The 20,314-nt window shown below is 38.5% G+C and overlaps 1 protein-coding gene across 1 annotated transcript in view; it reads right to left on the bottom strand.

Annotated features, from left to right (window-relative positions):
* The window catches only part of ANKRD55 (ankyrin repeat domain 55), a 51,973-nt gene that overhangs the window by 1,764 nt on the left and 29,895 nt on the right, over positions 1–20,314 (bottom strand). The window contains exons 7-10 of the mRNA XM_062513627.1: positions 12,914–13,098; positions 11,264–11,431; positions 8,776–9,431; positions 3,348–3,449 (exon numbers count right to left, since the gene is read on the bottom strand). Coding sequence (XP_062369611.1) covers positions 3,348–3,449; positions 8,776–9,431; positions 11,264–11,431; positions 12,914–13,098 — 1,111 coding nt within the window. The remainder of the gene's footprint in view (positions 1–3,347; positions 3,450–8,775; positions 9,432–11,263; positions 11,432–12,913; positions 13,099–20,314) is intronic.

Raw genomic sequence — 20,314 nt, 5'->3', positions numbered from 1 at the left:
ATCACTTCTCCTTTTCATGGAAAAACCCCAAACCATTAATAATTTGCTCTAGTTTGTGTTGAATTTGTGTGAATCTTAAGAGGGCTGTATACTATAAATGGGCCCATTTGTTTTCTGGCACATGCTTTGAGTTCACTGAAATTTAGGTGTGCAAACCAAATATTGAGAGGCTCACTTGTGTCCCTCTTTGGAACATAGTCATATGTTAATATATTCAAAGTTCATATCTGTATGAAAACTATCCATAAAGATTTATGCACTTTATGTACATCATTAAAAGCCTTAAATGATGGATTTAAGTAGGGCAAAAGTGCTGTAGCTTAACTTCACCCCCACAACAGAGCAGCCATCACGAACCCATGCTTATTCAAAGAATCTAAACATCAGTGCTTTCCACATTGTCCCACATACTCTGCTCAGTTTAGGATATTCAATTCAGGATTTCAGGACTGGTACATGGATGGCTCTGAAACAATGCATAAAATGACTAGTATTAGTACATGTATTGAAACACATGAGCCTGGACCCAGAGCTGGGATTTGTGGGAGGCAGACCCCATAAGGCCCCAGGAGATACCTACAGCAAATGCACCATTAATAATTCACATGCAGAGGGCAGAGTTGGCCACCGAAGACCTAGTGGTACAGTAGGAGCTACTGGGAGCCTTTTCAGGAAGCCTTTTCCACTCAGCAGACTCTGGCTGCTGTTACAAACTGCAGAGGCAAAAATAAGGCTGTCAGAAAGGCATTGCCCAAGGAGTATGGATTCCAGCAGAAGAATGGGTCTTAAATTCCCCTCCTTTGCAAGCAGTGGACCACAGAGGCCTTGTGCAGAGATGTGACTTTGTGGAATGCTTTGCTGTTAACTTGGGAAAGAAGAAACTTCAAGTCATGATGAATAATGGCAAAAACGGCCACAGTTCTCCAGAAAATATTGTTAAATGTCCTGTAGAAATAGATTCTAAATTTGTTTTTTGAATTTGTTGTTGTTGTGGTGGTGGGTTTTTTTCCCACCAAGTAATCATGTAATTTTTTTGTGCATCAGACACATGTTGTCTCCTCTGATGTCTCCAGAAACATCAGACCTTCTTAACTACATGAAGAAGTGAGAGCAGAAAACAGTTATCTAGAAGTCCCATATTTGTTTGGAAAATTACTCTGGCATTTTGTGAGGCATGTGTGACAGTCTGTTTTTCAGGGGTTGTTGGAAGCGTTGCATGATGAGATAGAAAGAGTTTCTGGGGGATGAAGCAGCAGCATGCGGAATAGGAGATGCAGTCTGTGCTGAGGCTACTCAGGAAGCCATGTGAAGGATCTCTGGCCCTGGGTATATATGAAGGGTGAGAATTTAAGGTTTAAAGTCACTCAAGTACTCTTCCCAGGCTACTGTTTTATTCCTATTTTCCTCTTTCTAATGTGTATTTTAAAATGTTTTTACTGAGATAATTTCTTCCTTCATTTTTTTATTGCCCTTCCTTTTTTGAGGGGAGATACTTCTTCTTTCTGTTAGTCTCTGAGTAGTTTCAGTTCTCATTCTAGTTTTTGCTTATTCTACTGTTCCAGCTTCTTGGTATATATTTTTTTTATTTCCTCAGCATATTTTAAATACATATCTTGTGTATTAAAATAGTACATTTTTGTATTTGTACTTAGTCTTCATTGCTGGAGCACTTTCCCTGAATAAAGGCTATGTCCAAAAGGGTAATACTTTTAGGGCTGGATGGAGGATGAGTGAAATCCCATACTGAGATGAGACTCTGAAACAGTTATTTAGAAAGCTTCAGGACCAAATATGTCATTTGTGTTAACAAGAAATACAGTCTATTTTGCAAATAATTTTGCTTTTCTGTTACTGGCTTGAACTAATGTTCAAGCAGTAATGGGCACCTGGATAAATGTACTGTGTTAGTTAATGAAACCATGATTGTTTACTGTGACAGTTGTGTTTTATTTGTAAGATAGTTTTTGGCATGAGGCTAGAACTAAATTCTTGACTATTTGTGTTAATTAATGCAAGAACAAAAATTATTATGGAAGAATTTTTAAAGAATTTTGCTTACAGCTTTGATTTAACTAGAAGACACAGAGAACGTGAGTAGAAGGCTTAAAAAAACAGAACTCTTGGACCTGGGGTTTTAAAAACAATTAAAAACAATTAAAATATTTTCTTCCTTCTGAGCAGAGAATATCACCTCAGTAATTCAAACACCTTTTCTTCTTCCTGTCTGAGGAAGCAAGCAGTGCAGGATTCTGTCTATATCCCCACCTAATTTGATGGTCCCTGTAAGGCTGCCTCTGCCTCATTTCTAGTAATATTGTCATCACCGCAGAGTTGCTTCTGACCTTCAGACTATAAGCAGCAGGAAACCTTAAATTTAGGTCTGAATGTTTTAGGACCTGGCTGATCCACAGAATGACAATTAGTAAACTATAAATCCTCATATACAATGGAGATTTGTGTGTTGTGGAACACAAGAATGTGGGGCTAGGACACTGCTGGGAGTAGGGCTGGTGTCTGGTATGAAAAGCACCCCAGTTGCTGGCTGGATCCAGCCTGGAACAACCGGTCTTGACACTTTGCTGGGACTCTGGGAGTGGGATGAAGCTGTCCTGCCTTTTGGGACCACTGCTTCCCCAGCTGAATGTGACCATGTGCCCTTGCAGAAATACAGCCAACAGTGTCCAGGGCTGCATCAGGCAGAGCACTGCCAGCAGATTGCGATAGGTGATTCTTCCCCTCTACTCAGCTTGGGTGAAACACATCTGGAGTTCTGAGTCCAGTTCTGAGGTCATACTGAAGCAAGTCCAATGGAGGACAATGGAAATGATTAAGGGATTGGAGTGTCAGCCTTAAAGGAGAGACTGAAAGAGTTGGGACTGTTCAGCCTTTAGAAGAGAAGGAAGCTCAAAGGATCTTGTCAATATGTCTAAATGTTTGATTGTGGAGAGTAATGGAGAAGGAGACAGACTCTTCTCAGTGGAGTCCTGTGGAGGGAAAAGAATCAATGGCCACAAATAAGTAATAAGAAACTTTTTCCTCTCAGTGTAGTCAAACACTGGAAGAGGAGGCCTAGATAAACTGTGTAATCTCAATGTCCATTATTATTTAATAGATATTTAAATATTTTTAGATATTTAAAACAAAACTGGGTGTGATTTCAGGCAATATGCTGTAGGCAACTTCTCTGTGGACAAGGGCGGTGGACAGACAGTCTCCAGAGGTGCCTTCCTACATTTGCCATTCTGTGATGCTGTGAAAAAGCAAACGTGAAACCCCTCTCAAGCCCTTAGACACCAGAGATGGGGGCACGCAATGTGATACTGTAACTGACACTTGTCTGTACTTACTTTTGTGGACACTGTGGTTGGGTATTGGAGCTAGGCTGTTCTGTACAGGAATAACATTTTTCATTTTGTGTTGGCCTATGGACACCTGCTGAAAACTTCTACCTGTGAAAGAAGAAGAAAATTATTATGGGAATAATTAAAACAGTGTGGTGCACTGTGCATTTCTGGCTTCCAGAAAAGAAAAGAACACTTACTTAGGATTTCTCAGAAATATGTACTAACAAGAAACCACTGGCTGAAAAAAAAGAAGAAGCTGTTGCTTAGTTCGCTTTACACTCATATTAAAAAGGACTGATTGATTTAGTATAGCCTTCACATATACCCTTATCACTTCATCTTATATAATATAGCAATAGATCTTTAAATGGGCACAGTTTATTAGGTCTCTGTAAGAATATTTAGACTCTAAATATGTAAAATTATTCAAATAGATGATTTGATTTCAGAATCAAAGCTTTAGTTTGCAAAATGCCCTGGTAAGGTCTCAGCCTTTGTTAATACTAAAACACAAACAGAATTCAACCGCTGGTTGGAAAAGAACATTGAAGGCTATTATCAATAAAGATGAGCTTTGAGAGGGTTTTTTTTCCAGATGAAAGTATGTCACAACCAATAGAAGGTGATACTGATCCTTATTAAACTATGTTTATAGCAGTATGATTTTCACCAAGAAGAATATATGCTGGAAAAGGAAGGGCTAATTGGTTAATTCTGGTATGTTACTGGTTAAGATTAAAGTTAACTTAGGTTTAATACTATTAAAAAAGACAGTATGTTAGATGATGCATTTCATCACATAAATGTCTAATACTGAAAAAAGTAGAAACTCAAGCACCAAGTCAATGTTTTCAACAGATCTTTTTCCTGAGCTGATCCTACTCCGTCATACTTGAGTCCCTCAAATTATTTTTCTTGTTATCACCAAATCTGTGATGACTGTGTAATGAGTTGTCTTGGCAAGCAGCTGCTCATCCAGCATGGCTTTGCAATATAGCTCATTGAAGCGTAGTCATATGCTCTGTTATCACACAGAGACAAGGAGAGGCATGGGGTGGATGTAGCAGGACATCCTAAGCAGGAGGAAGAGATGGAATGATATTAATTGCCTTTGTGGCTTTACAGCTGGTACTTGAAAATACCTATGCGTTGTTTGGCTTTGCAAGATGAAGCTGTAGAAAAATAGTTGTAGAGCAGTTTTCTAAAGGGGCACTGAAGTAGCTGTCATAACTGCTGTAAATATGTTGCTGACTAAACAGATTATGTGTGGAATTTGTCAGGCAAACCACCATGTCAGTGCAGCCTTCAGCTCAGCATGGAGCAGGTTCTGGTCCAAAAGCCACAACAGTTGATAGACATTGGGCCAGTCTGCTGGATTCTGTGATTAAGCTGACGTGTTTGAGCTACAGCATGAAGAATCTTGTGTGGGTATGAATCTTGTATGAGCTCTGCCTAATAGAAACAGTCTTCAGTTTGCTTTTTCCTGTGTTTTACTCTTTATCATCTCTAGTGTCTAGTTGGTAATTTTCTTCTATAGACCTTGCATCCACTTTGCACAAAGAACTAAATATATAAATTCCAGTATAGCAGAGAATCATTTGTTGTTCTCATTAGAACAATTCAAGTTGTATTTGTTTCGGTGATGCTTATGCTGAGAACTAATGGCTTATTGTGTATATACCATTATGGCTTTGATGATGGGAGGTTGTTGTTGTTATTAAGAGATATGTTCATTTCATAAATAGGGATATCTGGCAGCAAAACAACACTACAAAACATAATCATGTTTGCAAGGATGATATGACTGCTTGGAAAAGAATCCTTGTTAAAAGTTTTGGTGGAAGTATTCTTCTACTTTTCCTTTCTATCTGTTATAGAATCTGGAAAAATAATTTTTCTCTCTTTGAGAAATCATCTTTGCTATCCCTGAGAGCGCATTTATGATTGCAGGTATTTTGGAATAAGTGAAAGGAAGAAATTACATTCTTACAAAATGCAGGACTGCATTTGGGTTTTTTTACAGGTTGTTTTTCAAAATTTTTCTTTGTGTTTAGGAAGGTGAATCATATAGTGGTGCATTTTGTGTAAAAGTTGTTAATGTTTCAGAGTAAATTGGTTCTTAAATTTGAGAAAGTGACAGACACACTGATGAGCTTTGCTCTGCTTTCCTAGCCAAAAAAATTCTTCCTGTTGAACTATACCATACTGTTTATACCATCATAAACTTAATAATAACCTATTTTCCACATTACCTATTCAAGCAAATAGAAGGTACTGGAGTTCTGCAATAAAACCTGTAATAAAGTGTCAACTCACATCTGGAAATTTAGTAACCCAAAAGAGGAGTGGGTGATAGGCATCTCAGAGCGTTCTTATTGTTGAGACAGGCTTCTTGTTACCCATATCACTTGGAACTTCTACTGTTTTTCCCTGTAGAATGTGGATGGCAGTATATTTTACAAAAACGGGTGATTGCAAAGCTTGTAAATACAAAATGTTTCAGATTTTTGATGGCAGCTCAGTACTGTGGCTGGCAAACACTCTTGAAATTTTGGAAGTTTTTAGTACAGACTGTCTTTTCTCAGTGGAGGGCAGTAATTCTGAGAGAAACCAATGATGCCGTTGGCAGTAGTAAGGTAATTAACTCAATGCTACACACAGCAACTTCTCCCCTTTGTGAAAGTGTTAATGCTCAGCTGGTAAATTGACTTATCTTTCAATCCTGGGAGCACAGAAAATAGAACAAAAAACCTCCAAAGGCTTTGGCACATATATGTGCCAGCTGCCTTTGTACCAGGTGAGCACAAAAATTAGCTTTGACTTTGACAATAGACATGGTCATGCAAGACAATCTACAGTGTCAACAGAGAAAATAATTTTCAAATTGAGTTTCCTTTGATTATTGATACCCAGAATCTTGGCCTAGGTATTCAGTGATTAGGAAATTACATGTAGTTCCCTCCCCCTGCCCCCAGTCATGAATTGAGAAATGAAGTAATCAACACTTCAGTGTCTTCAAAAATCAGATGCTTTTTCCCCCTTCAGCTAAGTCTCCTGCAGAAAGAAAGAAAAATCAATTTGAATAAAAAGCCCCAAAACAAACCAAAAACCCCAACATAAACTGACAAGAGATATTTTTCCTTAGAGATAGTGCTGCCTGCACAGCGTTGCTGGCTGTAATTCTGGGCTGGAACCAGACTTTGCTTCTGATCCCTGTAAGTCCTGCAGGTGCAGCACACTGGAGACCTGGAAGCCTTGGAGCTCATATAGTAAATGCAGTTCTAATTCACAGAAAGTCAGATGGCTTTAATTACAAGGGTCAACAGATATAAACTACACACATAGGCATGAGGAGGGATAAGTAGATCTTTTTATCACGAAGAAATGTGAGACAGTATCTGTGTTGTGCAGTGCATTCCTGTCAGAATGCACTTCTCTTCCTCCTTAGAGGATTTTAATTCACATGTTTCAGAGGAAGCAGGAATATATGCCAGCTACAGGAATAATTTCATTGTTGGAAAGTGTTGCTAAAGGGAGTTAGTACAAAAATTTGGCTTAAAGAAGACTCAGGCTTTTTATTTTCTGAGAGAGATAATAAACTGTCAGAAATAAGACTTATTTTCCCTTTGGGCATGCAATGACTGCTCCTATTATAACAACTAGATTTTTATCATAGGATGTTCACAGAAATATTTTTGCTAGGAAAACCACCTATCCTTCTGTCAAGAGCAGATGAGGATTTAACCATTTTCTTAGGACTGTAGTTAGGACTGTACTACAATATTAAGAAAAATCTATAATCACATTTTAAATAACATGGTAGTTACTGCAACATCAAATGTATTAATAGTCTATCAAATTCCAACAGGAACTTTTTCCCAAAAATAGTTGTCCTCTAGTTTGGTTTATCCAGTTTGAGCTCATTCCTGATACTGCTGTCAAGTTCAGTGATCTCAAATATCTTGTCCTCACTGTACCATATTATAGTGAGGTTGTAAAGTAGCACTGCAGGTATTCTTGTGTTCCACATATGAGCTGAACCTTGCAGAATTTAGTGTAGAAGGAGTTGTGCACAAGGAATCATTGCTGCGATGTGGAGTCCGGGGCTCCTATGATGGAGTGAGTAGCTGAAGAGTGCATGGTAAAAAAGTAGTGACACCTATGGAGCAGTTCTGTTAAGCTTTCAGGAGTGTGGCCTAATGTTCAGGAAGTAGCACTTTATAAACAGTTCCTTTTTACACCAAAATCTATTTCCAGCCTTTATTTGAGCAATATATGTATAATGGCCTCTCATTCTGAAATTGCTGTCTCTGCTCTAGTTGTCAGACATGTGTGCAAAGATTTCCTTTTTTATAGTTCACTTCACTTATATTTCAGTACAGTTTGCACTATCATGCAACTAACTGAGGGCTCTTCTTAGGGTTTCTCACTCCTCTTTCCACTGTTGAGTAATGGCTCATGTCTCTTGGGGTAAGTGTAGATTTAATTTATTGTAAAATTTTTACTCCTTTTAATGGTATACTGGAATGTTTGGGGTTTGCTTTTGCTTGCTTCATTTTCAGTTAGGTATTGCAGTGGTTGGAAGGCATGCTAGATGTGTTTAATTTTGGCATGGGACTAACCCCAAAGGAGATGAATTTGGAGACACTGATATGTTAAAGTAAACTCCAGAATGCAGGCCAGCCAGGCGGATTCATTTAAACATGGACGTGAGTCAAACAAAATACTAGATCCCAAATCCAGCCAAACTCTGTCCACCTTAGAATTCTAATGCTCTGCTCCATTACTGTTGCATTACAATTTCCAGACACAGCATAAAGCATTTATCTCATCTCTGTAAATATAGCAACCTGTATTCAGCTTTGGAGAAACCATAAAAACAGCACATCAAACCAAAGAGCTGGTACTCAGGGTGGCATTCAGGGTGGGAAGGGATGCTGCAGCAGCCTGGAGTCAGAATATACCTCTAAGGGTAAAGTGGCAAGGGATAAAGCTGTTCAGTGTGTGGCACTGGACCTGCCTGGATCCAGAAGCAGCTCTCAGCACAGTTACAGATTCGAGGGCAAGTCTGGTCCCGTGTACATCTACATCCAGGACTAGATGTGAACACAAGGCAGGAGGTGTGGTAGTGGGTGTTAATGTGCAATTCACAAAGCACGTATATGACCTGGAGGCAATAATTGCTCAGGTGCCTTATTTGCTTCCTAGATACCTTCGTTTTTGCTTGCTCATCAGATCTGCTTAAATCTCCTATTTCCCACTTCTGTACACCTTGCTTCAGCTTTTAGCTGATGTCTCACCCATGTTATCTGGGATGGCCACGTAAAAAAATGAAAAAAAAAAAAATTACTGGTCCTTACTTTTTTTCTGACTCAGCTTGCCACATCAGTAGATATTATAGGATTTAGGATATAGAGAAGGAAAAGATTACCTGATGGAGAACTGGGAAGTGAGGGAAGGTAGGGAGGGCACCAAAGCACACGGTGAGCTCTATCAGAGTTTAAGCCATTCATCAGTTTGTCTGAAGAAGTCCTAGTACAGACTTTGTAAGAGAGTCTTTGGTTAGAGTCTGTGTTCTGGGGATCATCCAGCAAAGCCTGGCAGCTGCCTTTGTTGTCCAGCAAGTTGTGCTCACTCCTGCTCGTTTGAGATTTGTGTGGATAGGTACTGGAGCTGGAGGAGTAGCTTGACATTTTGCTCTGGGAAGCAGTTAGGAAAGAATTGCAGGCAGTGATTGAGGGGAAACTCTGGGTGTTGATGGGTGGTAATCCCTGACATGCTGATTGCTTCCTTTCTGCTATGAGGTACTTAGTGTCTGTGCTCTTTCTTTTAAAGTCAGGGCTGGTCTTACACTCTTCTGAAATGTCTTTGCAATTTTTATTCATAATGCAATCAAAACGGGTGATGATGGTGTCTACTTCTGAGGTCTCTTCTCCAGGATATTGATCCCTGCTTCTCTCCTGACTGGTTTTGGGATCATCTTTCTTCTTTTTGCAAGAGAAGATCTGGTTCAGCATACTAAATCGTCCTTCCTTCTTTATAAGTCTGCTTTTCTGGGAGGGAAAGTGATGAACTGACTCAGATCTACTGGAAATACAAAACAAAATGTGATGTCAATATTACCAAACAATGACAAAATACCAACTGTGTTACTCAATAAAAGAAGCAATATTCTGTTCAGATACATTTGTATAGGTGGTTCAAGAAAAATAGGATCCCAAATTTGTAATTAACAAAGACTGAAAATCCTACTGTGCTACTTCACTCTTTCTTATTGGTGAATTGCCTTACAATCATCTTAATGTAACTTAGCACAGCTATCTGGGAAAAAAACAAACAAATTTTTTTGGCTTCAGCATCTACCAGATGTGAAGATCTAATGCTAATGATAAGAGAATGCTGTGATCATTAAGTCAGGTAGTCCTTGTATTATGTCAGATTTGGAAAAAGGCATTTCCAGTCATTTCAAACACTGTAAAAAAGGCACTAGTTCACCATTCCTATAATTTCTTTCCCCTTCTCACTTTCCTCTTTCCCATTTGCCCTTTCCCTTCTAGCTTTTTCCCTTGCCTTCCTTGTGCTAAAGAGGTCTGGCATAGGTTCAGATTGGTCAAGATAATTACCTGCACTGGTATTGTTGCCTTTTCCAATTTTAGTATGGGAGATAATATAAAAGCGGATCTTTGTTTAGACCTTCAGGAGAAGTTATGAAAAGATGTCCACAAAAGTCCACCCCCCATAAGGGTGAGTGCATGTTTAGAGGTTTTAGGAAATTAGCATAATTGATAAAAGAGCACTAATTAGGAGGACAAATAGTGATGGAATTCTCCCCCAGGTCAGGGCCCTTCTCTGTAGTCCCTCCCTTGGTACCAGCTGTACTTTGTCCATGAGAATATATATCTGGAAGAGTTCTTCTCAACCTTGTTTCCCAGGAAGAAACAAGATAGGATAGGAGCCTTATACCCCCTGGGGCTTGGAGCTCTGGAATTTGTTTTGTCTTTCTGCCTTGTGAGGGGGCCATGGAAAATTACTGGAAAAACTAGTACAATAGGCTACAGAGATACAAATGTATGTGCGAAGAATACAGAGAACATATAAAAGAGAAAAAGGCAAAACCAACAATGGTATCAGTACTGCTGTTGTGGTTTTGAGATAAAATTTTGGCTCTGACCTTCTCTAATAGTCTCTACAGTGCAGGAGAAAGGGGAGAGATAATATTACCTGTGTCTCACATTTGGAACATAGGACATAATACTAACTTCTGATTGGAAAGGAGGGGAAAGCACAAAGAAAGTGGGATATAAATGTAAGTGCATCCTTGAAGTAGAACAGAAACTAATTACATAACAGCTGACGAAAAGGAAGAATACAAAGAAAGGAAGATTGCCACCAGTAAGTCTTTTGTTACACTTTTAAAAAGAACTCAGAGTAAAAACAAACACACCAAGGTAGAGAACTAAAGAAGACCAGGACAATACTACCAAATCCTTACTCTGAGGATGAAAACTTGAGATTTATTTTATTATCTGTCAAAGCTGCTTTTGTGTCCAGTCTGTCTGTCTGATTATATGAGCACACAGTGCACAAAGATTTCAAAGAAGTGGAAGTTACATATATCTGAGGGATGAAGTTATTCTGTTATATGAGTTTTCTACATGGAGTTGTCTGAGTAAGATCTATATGTACATCTTCTTCAGAACCCTCTGCTGCTTGGTAGAGTAGTACTGCAACCTCAGTGAAGAGTCTTCAGTAGAGAACTGATTGTAATGTTGCAGCGTTGGTGGAAAATGAAATGAGTATTGCTTATGAATCAAGGAAACACCACCAAGGGCTCAAACACTTCAGTAGCATTCAAAAAGCAATAATTTTGTTTTCTAGTCAGTGGCAACATGTGAGCAAGATGTGAACTTTACTTTTACCTGCTCTCCTGAGACAGCAGCTTGATGCATGCTGTGTGCCCACAGTATATTGCATACGTCAGAGGAGTGTTTTCGTTGATGTCTCGGGGGCTGCTGTCAATCCCCAGTTCTAGTAGTGTCTGCACACAGTCAGCTTTCCCTGCTGCTGCAGCCCAGTGCAAAGGAGTCCTACAGGAAAGGGGGAGTATCATTAAAATGGATGAACAGATTTACATTTGAAATCATTTATGACATAGTGAGGTGTGTACAGGATATGCTACTTGCCCAGTTTCATAACATACATTTTAAGAAATTCTCCAGCCAACTTATTCCACACCATTGTAGCTCCATTTATCTAGCTACAGATACAGTAGACATGGAGCTGCAGAATTATATAACTATATAATAGCATCTCTTCCACAGGTGGAATTGTGATGAGTAGGATGAGTGCCTGAAGTTTTCAGAGTAGAATTTGACAAAAACCTTCATAGTGTCCACTGCACAGGGACAAACTCTTCTCATCTTTACACCAACCACAATTAGCAATGGTTGGCAAAATGGCTCTCCATGAAGCCTCTCCCTGATGAATGACAAGGACTGAGCACATCTACCAGACAGAAACTTTTCCAGTTTCTGAGTTCTGTGATAGGCCCAGACCAGAGCACAACATTTTTCTTTCTATTTGTTTTTCATTTGCAGTGATTTCAGTTTGGGTACACTCACAACACAACAGAAACACAATAGAATGAAAATCTTATATATGTGTTTGTAATGAAAAGCTTATCTTTTCCCTCTCCAAGTATAATATATTCTGTGGAAATATCTAGGCATGGGGAATAGGTGGGCCTGTCTTAATGAACTTTGAAGCATAGGCAATCTCTTCCCTTTGCTCGTCTTTCCATAGAAACACAGCTTTCTTAACTACGTTTTAATGATGTTTTAGAAACTGCTCCAGAATCCTGTTCATTTTATTTCTGTTCCATTTTATTGCACTTTTCCATGAAGAATGATATTATTTTAAGCACCTGAAGGCCTAAGCCAAGAAAACCTTGGCTTTTGCTTCACTGAGCAGTATAATTGATGTGAACAGCCAGCTGGTTCTCCTTGCATTAAATAAATTTATGAGCAAAGTTCCATGAAAGGTAGGTGTGGGGAGAAAAAGAAGAAAGATGACTCTTCTGTACTTATGAAATAGAGGTTTAATCATGAAGAAATCACAGGTCTTTTTAGAATGGAGGGTGAGGGTCCTCTGGTCCTATAGGAGTATGATATTTTCATCTTAAATACAGCTAGAGAACACTGCCATTTCTTCAATACAAATAGCAGCAGGATCCTGGCTTCAATTGCAGGATCTTGTTCTATTGTTTTGAAAATGCTCACTTTTGATTTAAAGAAACTTAGGTGAGTGGTGTCAAAGTCCTTACACAAATCTCCTCGTTTTCTAACGCAAACAGAAAGCTAAGTATCATTCCTTCTAGTCGGTTATCATACTAAGTATGATACATGTGAGCTGGACTGGTTTGCAGTGTTCATGAGCAAGCAGAGTTCTCTGTGGAGTGCAGGGCATTACTAGGCCATGGCCTGTGAAACAGGAATCATGATTATATAGTAATCAGAGATGGTGTCAGGTTATTAGAAAGGAAGCAGCAATTTCAGAGTTTCCATGGTTACCTGTCATCCACATCAAGGGCCTGCAGGTTGCACTTTGGGACTTTAGCCAGCTCACTGATGATATCACTGTAGCCTGCAGCAGCAGCAATGTGCATGCATGTTTTGCCATTCTCATCATCATAATTTATTATTGATGGTCCCTGCCAGTGGTCCAGAATGATGGAACACAGAATCCTGTTGCCACTCTGGAAGGAAGTTCAGAGAAGGAAAGTGTTTTACAATAGAGCTCACACCAGGCTGCTAGCTTCTCTGCTAGAGAATGCTAAATACAATAATGGTATTCTTCTGTGTGTATGCCAGAATCTCCAGATATGCAAACGAAAATCTTCCAGTCTCCAGATGGGAATTGTACTTACTTTGTGAATTTTCTAAAACCCTCTAAACAGTGGAAAAATAATAAATAATGAACCACTGCAAATATCTCCAGAAGTTATAGAGTGTAAATTACTTAAAAGAAATTACTTATGTTTTTTGCTGTTTTGCTATGCCAGAATCCAGAAACACAAGCTTATATTTTTCAATAGGAATTTAGGGCTGAAAAGAACCTTAGAAAACCAACTCATATCTATAAGTCTGTCTCAATACATCTAGAAAAGCCATGTCAAATATTTGTTCAAGTGCTTCTTGAAAACTTTCTCAGCTAGTTTGCACCAGTGTCTGGAGTCTTACAGAAAGTCAACATTCTTCTATAACCTGCAAATTAAATTGAACATTTCAAATCCTACCTTAGTGGAAATAGAGCAAAAAGAACTAATTACTTTTTTATAACAACAGAAACACAAGGTTGAAAAGGTCTTTTTGTATCATCAAATTCAATCCCTCCAATCACTTGAAGCTATGATACATCAACTCTCTCATAAACTTACTTTGTCCATTAAGCAATTAAGGGGTTTTTGCCCCCATTACTCTCAAAGGAACACAGTTCAAGAACTTCTTTGCTTTAATGATTTCTATCTCTAATTACTATTCTACTCAGGGCTGATTATATCCTTTTGTTTCTGTTCCAGCATTATTTTTTAGATTAAATACTTCTTTCCTCTTACTGATACTTGTTCTTCAGATGTATTTGTAGACAATCATCACAACTCTTTTGAATTGTTCTCTTGCTGTTCTAACCAGTCATGGTCTTTTCAGGATTTTTTTTAGACATGCTTTCTGTTTCTCTCATTAACCTAGTAACCCTTTTCCTTTTGTGTTTGAGTTCTGTTTCCTTGAAGAGGGACGATTAAAATTGTACTGGTCATACAAAGATGTTTTTGCCATATCTTACACAGTGACACTGCTCTTCCTTATTTGTGTTACAAATACCTCTTCTGGTATGTCATAGAACAGCGTTTGCCTCATTCACAGCTGTGTCCCATTAGAAGCTCCTAGTCATTTTGGAAAGACCCTTTACACCTCAGTACTTCTCTTCCTTAGCTGTTTCCAAGCATAGGGTTTCTAGTTTTGGGGAGGACCTTCTGTTACTAGCACCTAAGTGCATGACTTACACATTTTTTTCCTATTCAATTTTGTCCCATTTTTATTATTCAAGATTTAAAGGTGATCCATATCCCTGTATGATATCCCCATTGTTGTAATGCACATTTATGGTTTTGTGTTACACTGAGGATGGTTTGTTCTGTTTCCCCCTCGGTTTGTATTGTGGTTGTCCCCTTCCCTTAACCCTTCCCTTTCCCCTGGCCAGCCCTGAGTGGCTGTGACCCAGGGTTCCTCCGCCCCTGAGTTGGGGTTGAAAATACCCCGTGTTTCCCATGCTCTCGCTCTTCTCCCTGGAACTCTTCAGGACAATAAACTTGGATCATCCTGGGAAGGAGAGCCTCCTCTAATCTTCTACCTTTGTCCATGTTGGATAAAAAATCCCCCATCTCTCTGACCGTGAGCTAGCCGAGGCAGGTCAGAGACACCAGGGGTAAGATCCAACACCCCATTCCTTCCTGTTATTGTCTTTCAGTTTTTTATTATTAGTAGATTTTATCAGAAATCTCCTGTATTATGTGCCAAGTTATTATGAAAATATTAAACAAGAGTAATACCAAGTCTTATCCCTGAAAGTAATTTCCTTCCAGCCTCTATTCAACATTTGATCATACTCCTGTCTTCTGGATTTTAAGACACATTTTCTTTTGCTTGTCTGTGCTTTTGCATATTATTTTGTAAGATAGCTATTTATTCTAAATTTATCTTTTAAAGATGGATAGATGTCCATTATCTTAAGCCTCTTCTAAACACTTTTCTTCTCTGCTCTTGGGATTCAGCTTCCAGCCATATTTTGCACCACTGAGAGGATATATTCCAGGTCCCTGGAACATTCTGATCTCTCAACTACTCAGTCTAGCTGAGAATTTCTTTAATTTATCAAAACATGTGCCCCTGAAATCAGGGATTTTGTTTTACTTGTACTTTATTTGCTCAGATGTTATTAATTTAGAGTCTAATCTTCATCATGTAATCCAATCTTATTTTCTGTGGTCAGCATTTTGTAACTTCCTAATTAACCATTTGTAAATTGTTATTAAGTTATAGTTGTCTGAATATCTAATGAAGAGTGTTTATCCTCATGTTCAGGAATACCAAGGTCCTATGAATAATTGTTTTTCTTGTCCAGTCCCTATGCCAGATACCAATATCCTCCATACTAGTGTAATTCCCAGTTAGGTATTTTCATCATTAGCATCAGGGAAATCTCTAGTCACATTCAGGGCGAACTAAATTTGGAAGTCTATTACATACTTCTAGTACTACCACCATCCTTCTCTAAGTCAGTTTTGACAGAAAAAATAATTAACATTAGCACCTTACTAGTTCTGTATTCATGTACTAGTGACTCTACTATTCCTTCACTTTTACACTGACTTGCTAAGTCCAAATTTCATACCCTGCAGCTTCAGTTTCAATCCCTTAATGTGCTTGCACAGCTCTTAGTATTCACATAAGAAATTTCCCACTGTTCTTACTGGCATTTTATACTTTTACAGTATGTTTGGTCTCCCACCAATCTTCTGTTTTCTAGACTAAACAAACCATTTCAACCTCGCTGAGCAGGTCAAGTTTTCCAACCCACTTATCTTACTTGGTGCTTCCTTGTGGCCTTTTTCAGTTTGTCTACAGTTTTTTTTTAAACCATGGCACTGCAAACAACAATAATAATTATCCAGCAGAGGCTTCTCTCCTGACATTGAAAATTACTTCCTGTAGCCCACATGTACTATACTTCTGTTAATATGGTTAATCCCAGAATGATGTCTGTTTGGTTTATATCAGCACCATAACTTGAACTCCTATTCACTTTTGTAATCTGCTGGTCTATCACTCTTAATTTTGCACAAAAACCTTTTATTTTTCACAATTCTGTATTCAGTGTTTTTTATTAATTTCAGTTAAATAAAAACATTCTTATGGTACCTCCCTGTTTGGACTGTATATGAGATATTCACCTCCAAAGATTATTTGAACTGTGTCGAATGTGACTGATGGAGAATATATGATGTGTGATAGAAGTCCCTGGTGGATTTTGATGGCATCACTCCTTATTCTTCCCCTGTGGGATATCTTGGGCTGAATTCTGGGTCTATTATAGCAGGTTGTGCTTATAAAAATTGTGCTACTGATGTCATTTAATGTGATTAATCTTGCATGTACTGCTCAAATCAGAAAGAAAAAATAATTAGACTTTCAATGATCACTGTATTTGCCACATTTTTAGCAAGGCTTCTGTCCCATGTGATGAACTTTATCTTGTTGACACTTTTCCAGAATTTTTGTGTTTTATTACGTAGGATTGAACTGATCATTTTACATTCAAACATATTATACCTAATAGCTTATCTGAGGAAGCAATAATTGCTTTGAAGATGGCTACAAAAATTCTGCCTCGTTTTTGCAATTCAATTAAATTTTTACTTCAATTTTCGAAGTAATCAAAGAATATTTGCTAATATTTGAGCCTTCTGCTGTATGAGATTTCTGGACAACTGCTCAGAGGCTTTCCAGTTCTCTCTTCTTAGGAATGCTTTCTTATCTTTAAATTCATCTTGGCTCTTTTAAATTGCACTCAAAATTCTCCAAAAATGCTTACAGTGCCCTTATTCTTAGATTGATAGTTTTGACCTGTGGTCACCAAAAATGTAGTGTTCCTGTGGTAAATTTACCACAGTACTATTGTTAGACCAGGATGTTCTCTGGTAAATTTACCATAGGAAAATTACGTGTTTTTGTAACCTCATTGTATGCATCACTAAATTTCATCTTCCCTTTTTGTATTCAAATTCTTTTCAACAGAGATTCAAACATTCTCAGAGCTTATCAGTCATTTTTGCTATGGGTTTCTAAATAGTTTTGCAGGCCTTCTCCCCTCACCCACCTCCTGGCCCAGGTTTTGTTGCACTTTTGTCTCCACTCACACTTTCATCTGCTTCCACCCATTATTGATTCTCCTCAGTGAAATTTTCTTCCTTAGATTGCTCATCTCAGTGAAACATACTTTGTTGTCCTAGGATGCCTTTACTTGTCCCAAACCAGGACATTTATGAAGAAATGTCCTAACGCCTGGATCCATGAGCCCCTGTAAGAAAATCTCTCTTTGTGCTTTATGCAAATTTTTGTTTGAGATTTGTGTCATCTCCAGACAGTGGCAAGCAGCCAATTCAGTAACAGGCTATTTAGCTCTGACACTTGATTACAGCTCCGGTTTCTGTAAGTTAATGAAAGCCAGACTTCTGAGAGCTGCATCTCTCAGTGCTTTCCAAATAAGAAAAAAACTATTCAGAAAGTGTCGATTGAATCAAGTACCATGAGGAGAATCCTGAACCTCTGGGACACTTCTCTAGTTTTGGCACTTCTTTCAGCTATGTCTGCTCAATTTATCCTCATTGTTGCTACAGCCATAGCTCTTATACTTCAGCCCTTTCTATGTCCAACTGATAAGCAGAACAATAATTTTACTTAGAAAGTTTCTTGTCACTTACTTAATAGTCTACCATAACACTGCATTTTATTCTGCCAGATCTTCAGTCATAAACGCTGAGATGTTTTATTTTGTTGACTGCACTATATAGAGGGTTATTTCTTTCCCCTCTTCAGAACTAGATAATGGGATGACAAAGAGGTGTCATATGAAAGGAGTCTACTAAGCCTGCTACCAGTAATGGAGAGGTGGGAGGGGTAGAGGAACAAGCTATGGATCTCTTAGCTGTTCTCACAAAACCTGGATAAAATATTTTTCTTCCAAGTAAATGCCTCTGGAGATTATATGGTTGTGTTGTGTTAGTTCTCCTATATTTCCTGTCTGCATGAGCATGCAGTTTAAAGCCTTCCTATATTTATCTAGCCATCTTTGCCAGGTGGAAATTCCCCACCAGAAGCTCTTGATGTTTCTTCTTATCATTAGCACTGCACTTTAGATCTGCCTGTGTTCTCCTCCTCTTTTACATTCTCTCTTCTTTTGATTCTACAACTTTGAACCCAAGCTTTGACCTTTTCTTTGATGTCTTTTGCTCCATCCCTGAGTGGTTTGAGATTTTAAGCATTATTTCATTCCTTTCTGCAGTAACAAACAAATACTATCACCATTGCAGTACTGTGGGAGGTAACTCACTCTTATAAAAAAGCAAAAGTAATTACATTTACATAAGTACTTCCAGCTTCCTCCTGGAAACCATCTATGTGCATCATTGGGTGCTGTATGAGTTTTATGTTAGAGAATCCAAGACTTTTTTTCTTCCCTCTTAGTCTTCACAAACAGACACACATAGAATACTTTAATCTGAAATCAACTGTAATACCAGCAGGACCACTGGAAAATAAACTGGCCAAATGAAACAAAAATGTTTTTCTCCTTTGCTGAAATAAAGAAATATGAGCCATTTGAAGATTTTTTTTAGCAACCCATAGCAAAATTCAAACAAATAACTTTTCTGTGGACTCTTTCCTTTATAACTCCAGTTGAAACTATAATGTTGATAAATACACCTTTCCATTCAAAGTAATTTTTTAACCATTTTCCTTTATTCTGAAATTCAGTATTTACCAAAAGCAGAAGCCATTCCAAATTATTTTACACATGGAGATCTTGAGTGGATCTTGAAAAGCCTTGATTTTTAACTCAAGCCTATTCTGGCAGAAACTGTATGTTTAGTTAGAGTTATTCTGGCAAAAAACTATTCTTCTAATATATTTTTTCTCTTATGTGATTAATTTCACTGAAGTGCCATTTTCCTCATATATACATGTAGAGCACTGTAGCAGTGTATTGCAACATTACTTTTACTGTAATTTGGAATTCCATCCTAGAATCAGAGCAAAACAAATGTTGCATCAGCTGTGAGGATAAGTCAGGTTGGAATCAGATATTAAGGCAGTATCAGAAAAACATATGCATATCTTGTTGTAGGTGCTGTGACTGCTGTTTTAGGGGTGGAGAATGCCAGACTCAGAAGTATAATGTTGCTTCTAGTCTGCAGCAAACAGTGCAGTAAGAAATGTCCTTATTTTGGCAGTCTAGCTTGCTGAAGAGTTTTGCACACATCAGTGCTTTCTCCTGTGTATCAAGGACTTCCAGCACCTCCCCCTCTGCACCCAAGATTAGAGAAAGCTAAGGAACGGAAACACACTCACTCTACCTCGGGTGCTGTCATTTCCTGGCTGCTAGATGGCTGAAATTGGCAGTGGAGAAGTGAGCAAAAATTCAGAGCACCCTGTCGTTTCTCTACCCTGAGAGGACATGGAAAGCTGGTCTCTGTGATGAGGAAAGAAACAAGTTGTAATACCATCTTCATCTTTCCTCCTGCCAGGGAAACTGTCAGAGATTCCCTGAATGCAGCAACAGTGTGTGTTTCTGATGGCAAACCAATACAAATTAACAACTCCACTGTCACCACTGTAGTTACACTGGTGAGACTCATTCAGCCCAGAGAGAAGCTAATTTGTCTTCCTCTAACCCTAGTGCTGAACCTTTACACACCCACTGAGACAGGATCTCTGCAGAGTCACAGCAACCCAGCTTGGTTTGACTTTGTGGTACTCTTGGAAAGAGAATGTGTTGTTGTACAGTAAGGCTTGTCCTATGGTCCTCAGAGCATTGCTGCCTCCAGTACAGCTAGGGGACATAATATTTTAAAAATACTTATCCTTTTAGCAGCCTTAATGTGTGTTGGAAAAAGGTACCCCATGACAAAGACAGTCATGGAGGCATGATTCTGGCCATCATATGTCCCTGCCTCTCTTACCATCTCTTTATTCAAAAAAACACTTCATGAAACACTGGCCAGTTCTCTCTGAGAATTTATTTTCACTTGGAGTCCAAGTGCATATGATTTACTGTGTAAATGATTATGACTAAAATCACTTGGCAACTTTCCCCTGCTATTGCATTGTTATAAAGACTGATTTCTCTGAATGGGC

The sequence above is a fragment of the Cinclus cinclus genome, chromosome Z, assembly GCF_963662255.1.
Source record: "Cinclus cinclus chromosome Z, bCinCin1.1, whole genome shotgun sequence".
NCBI classification, from domain to species: domain Eukaryota; kingdom Metazoa; phylum Chordata; class Aves; order Passeriformes; family Cinclidae; genus Cinclus; species Cinclus cinclus.
The sequence above is the reverse complement of the archived record's forward strand: the minus strand, read 5'-3'. Positions and strand labels throughout refer to the sequence as shown.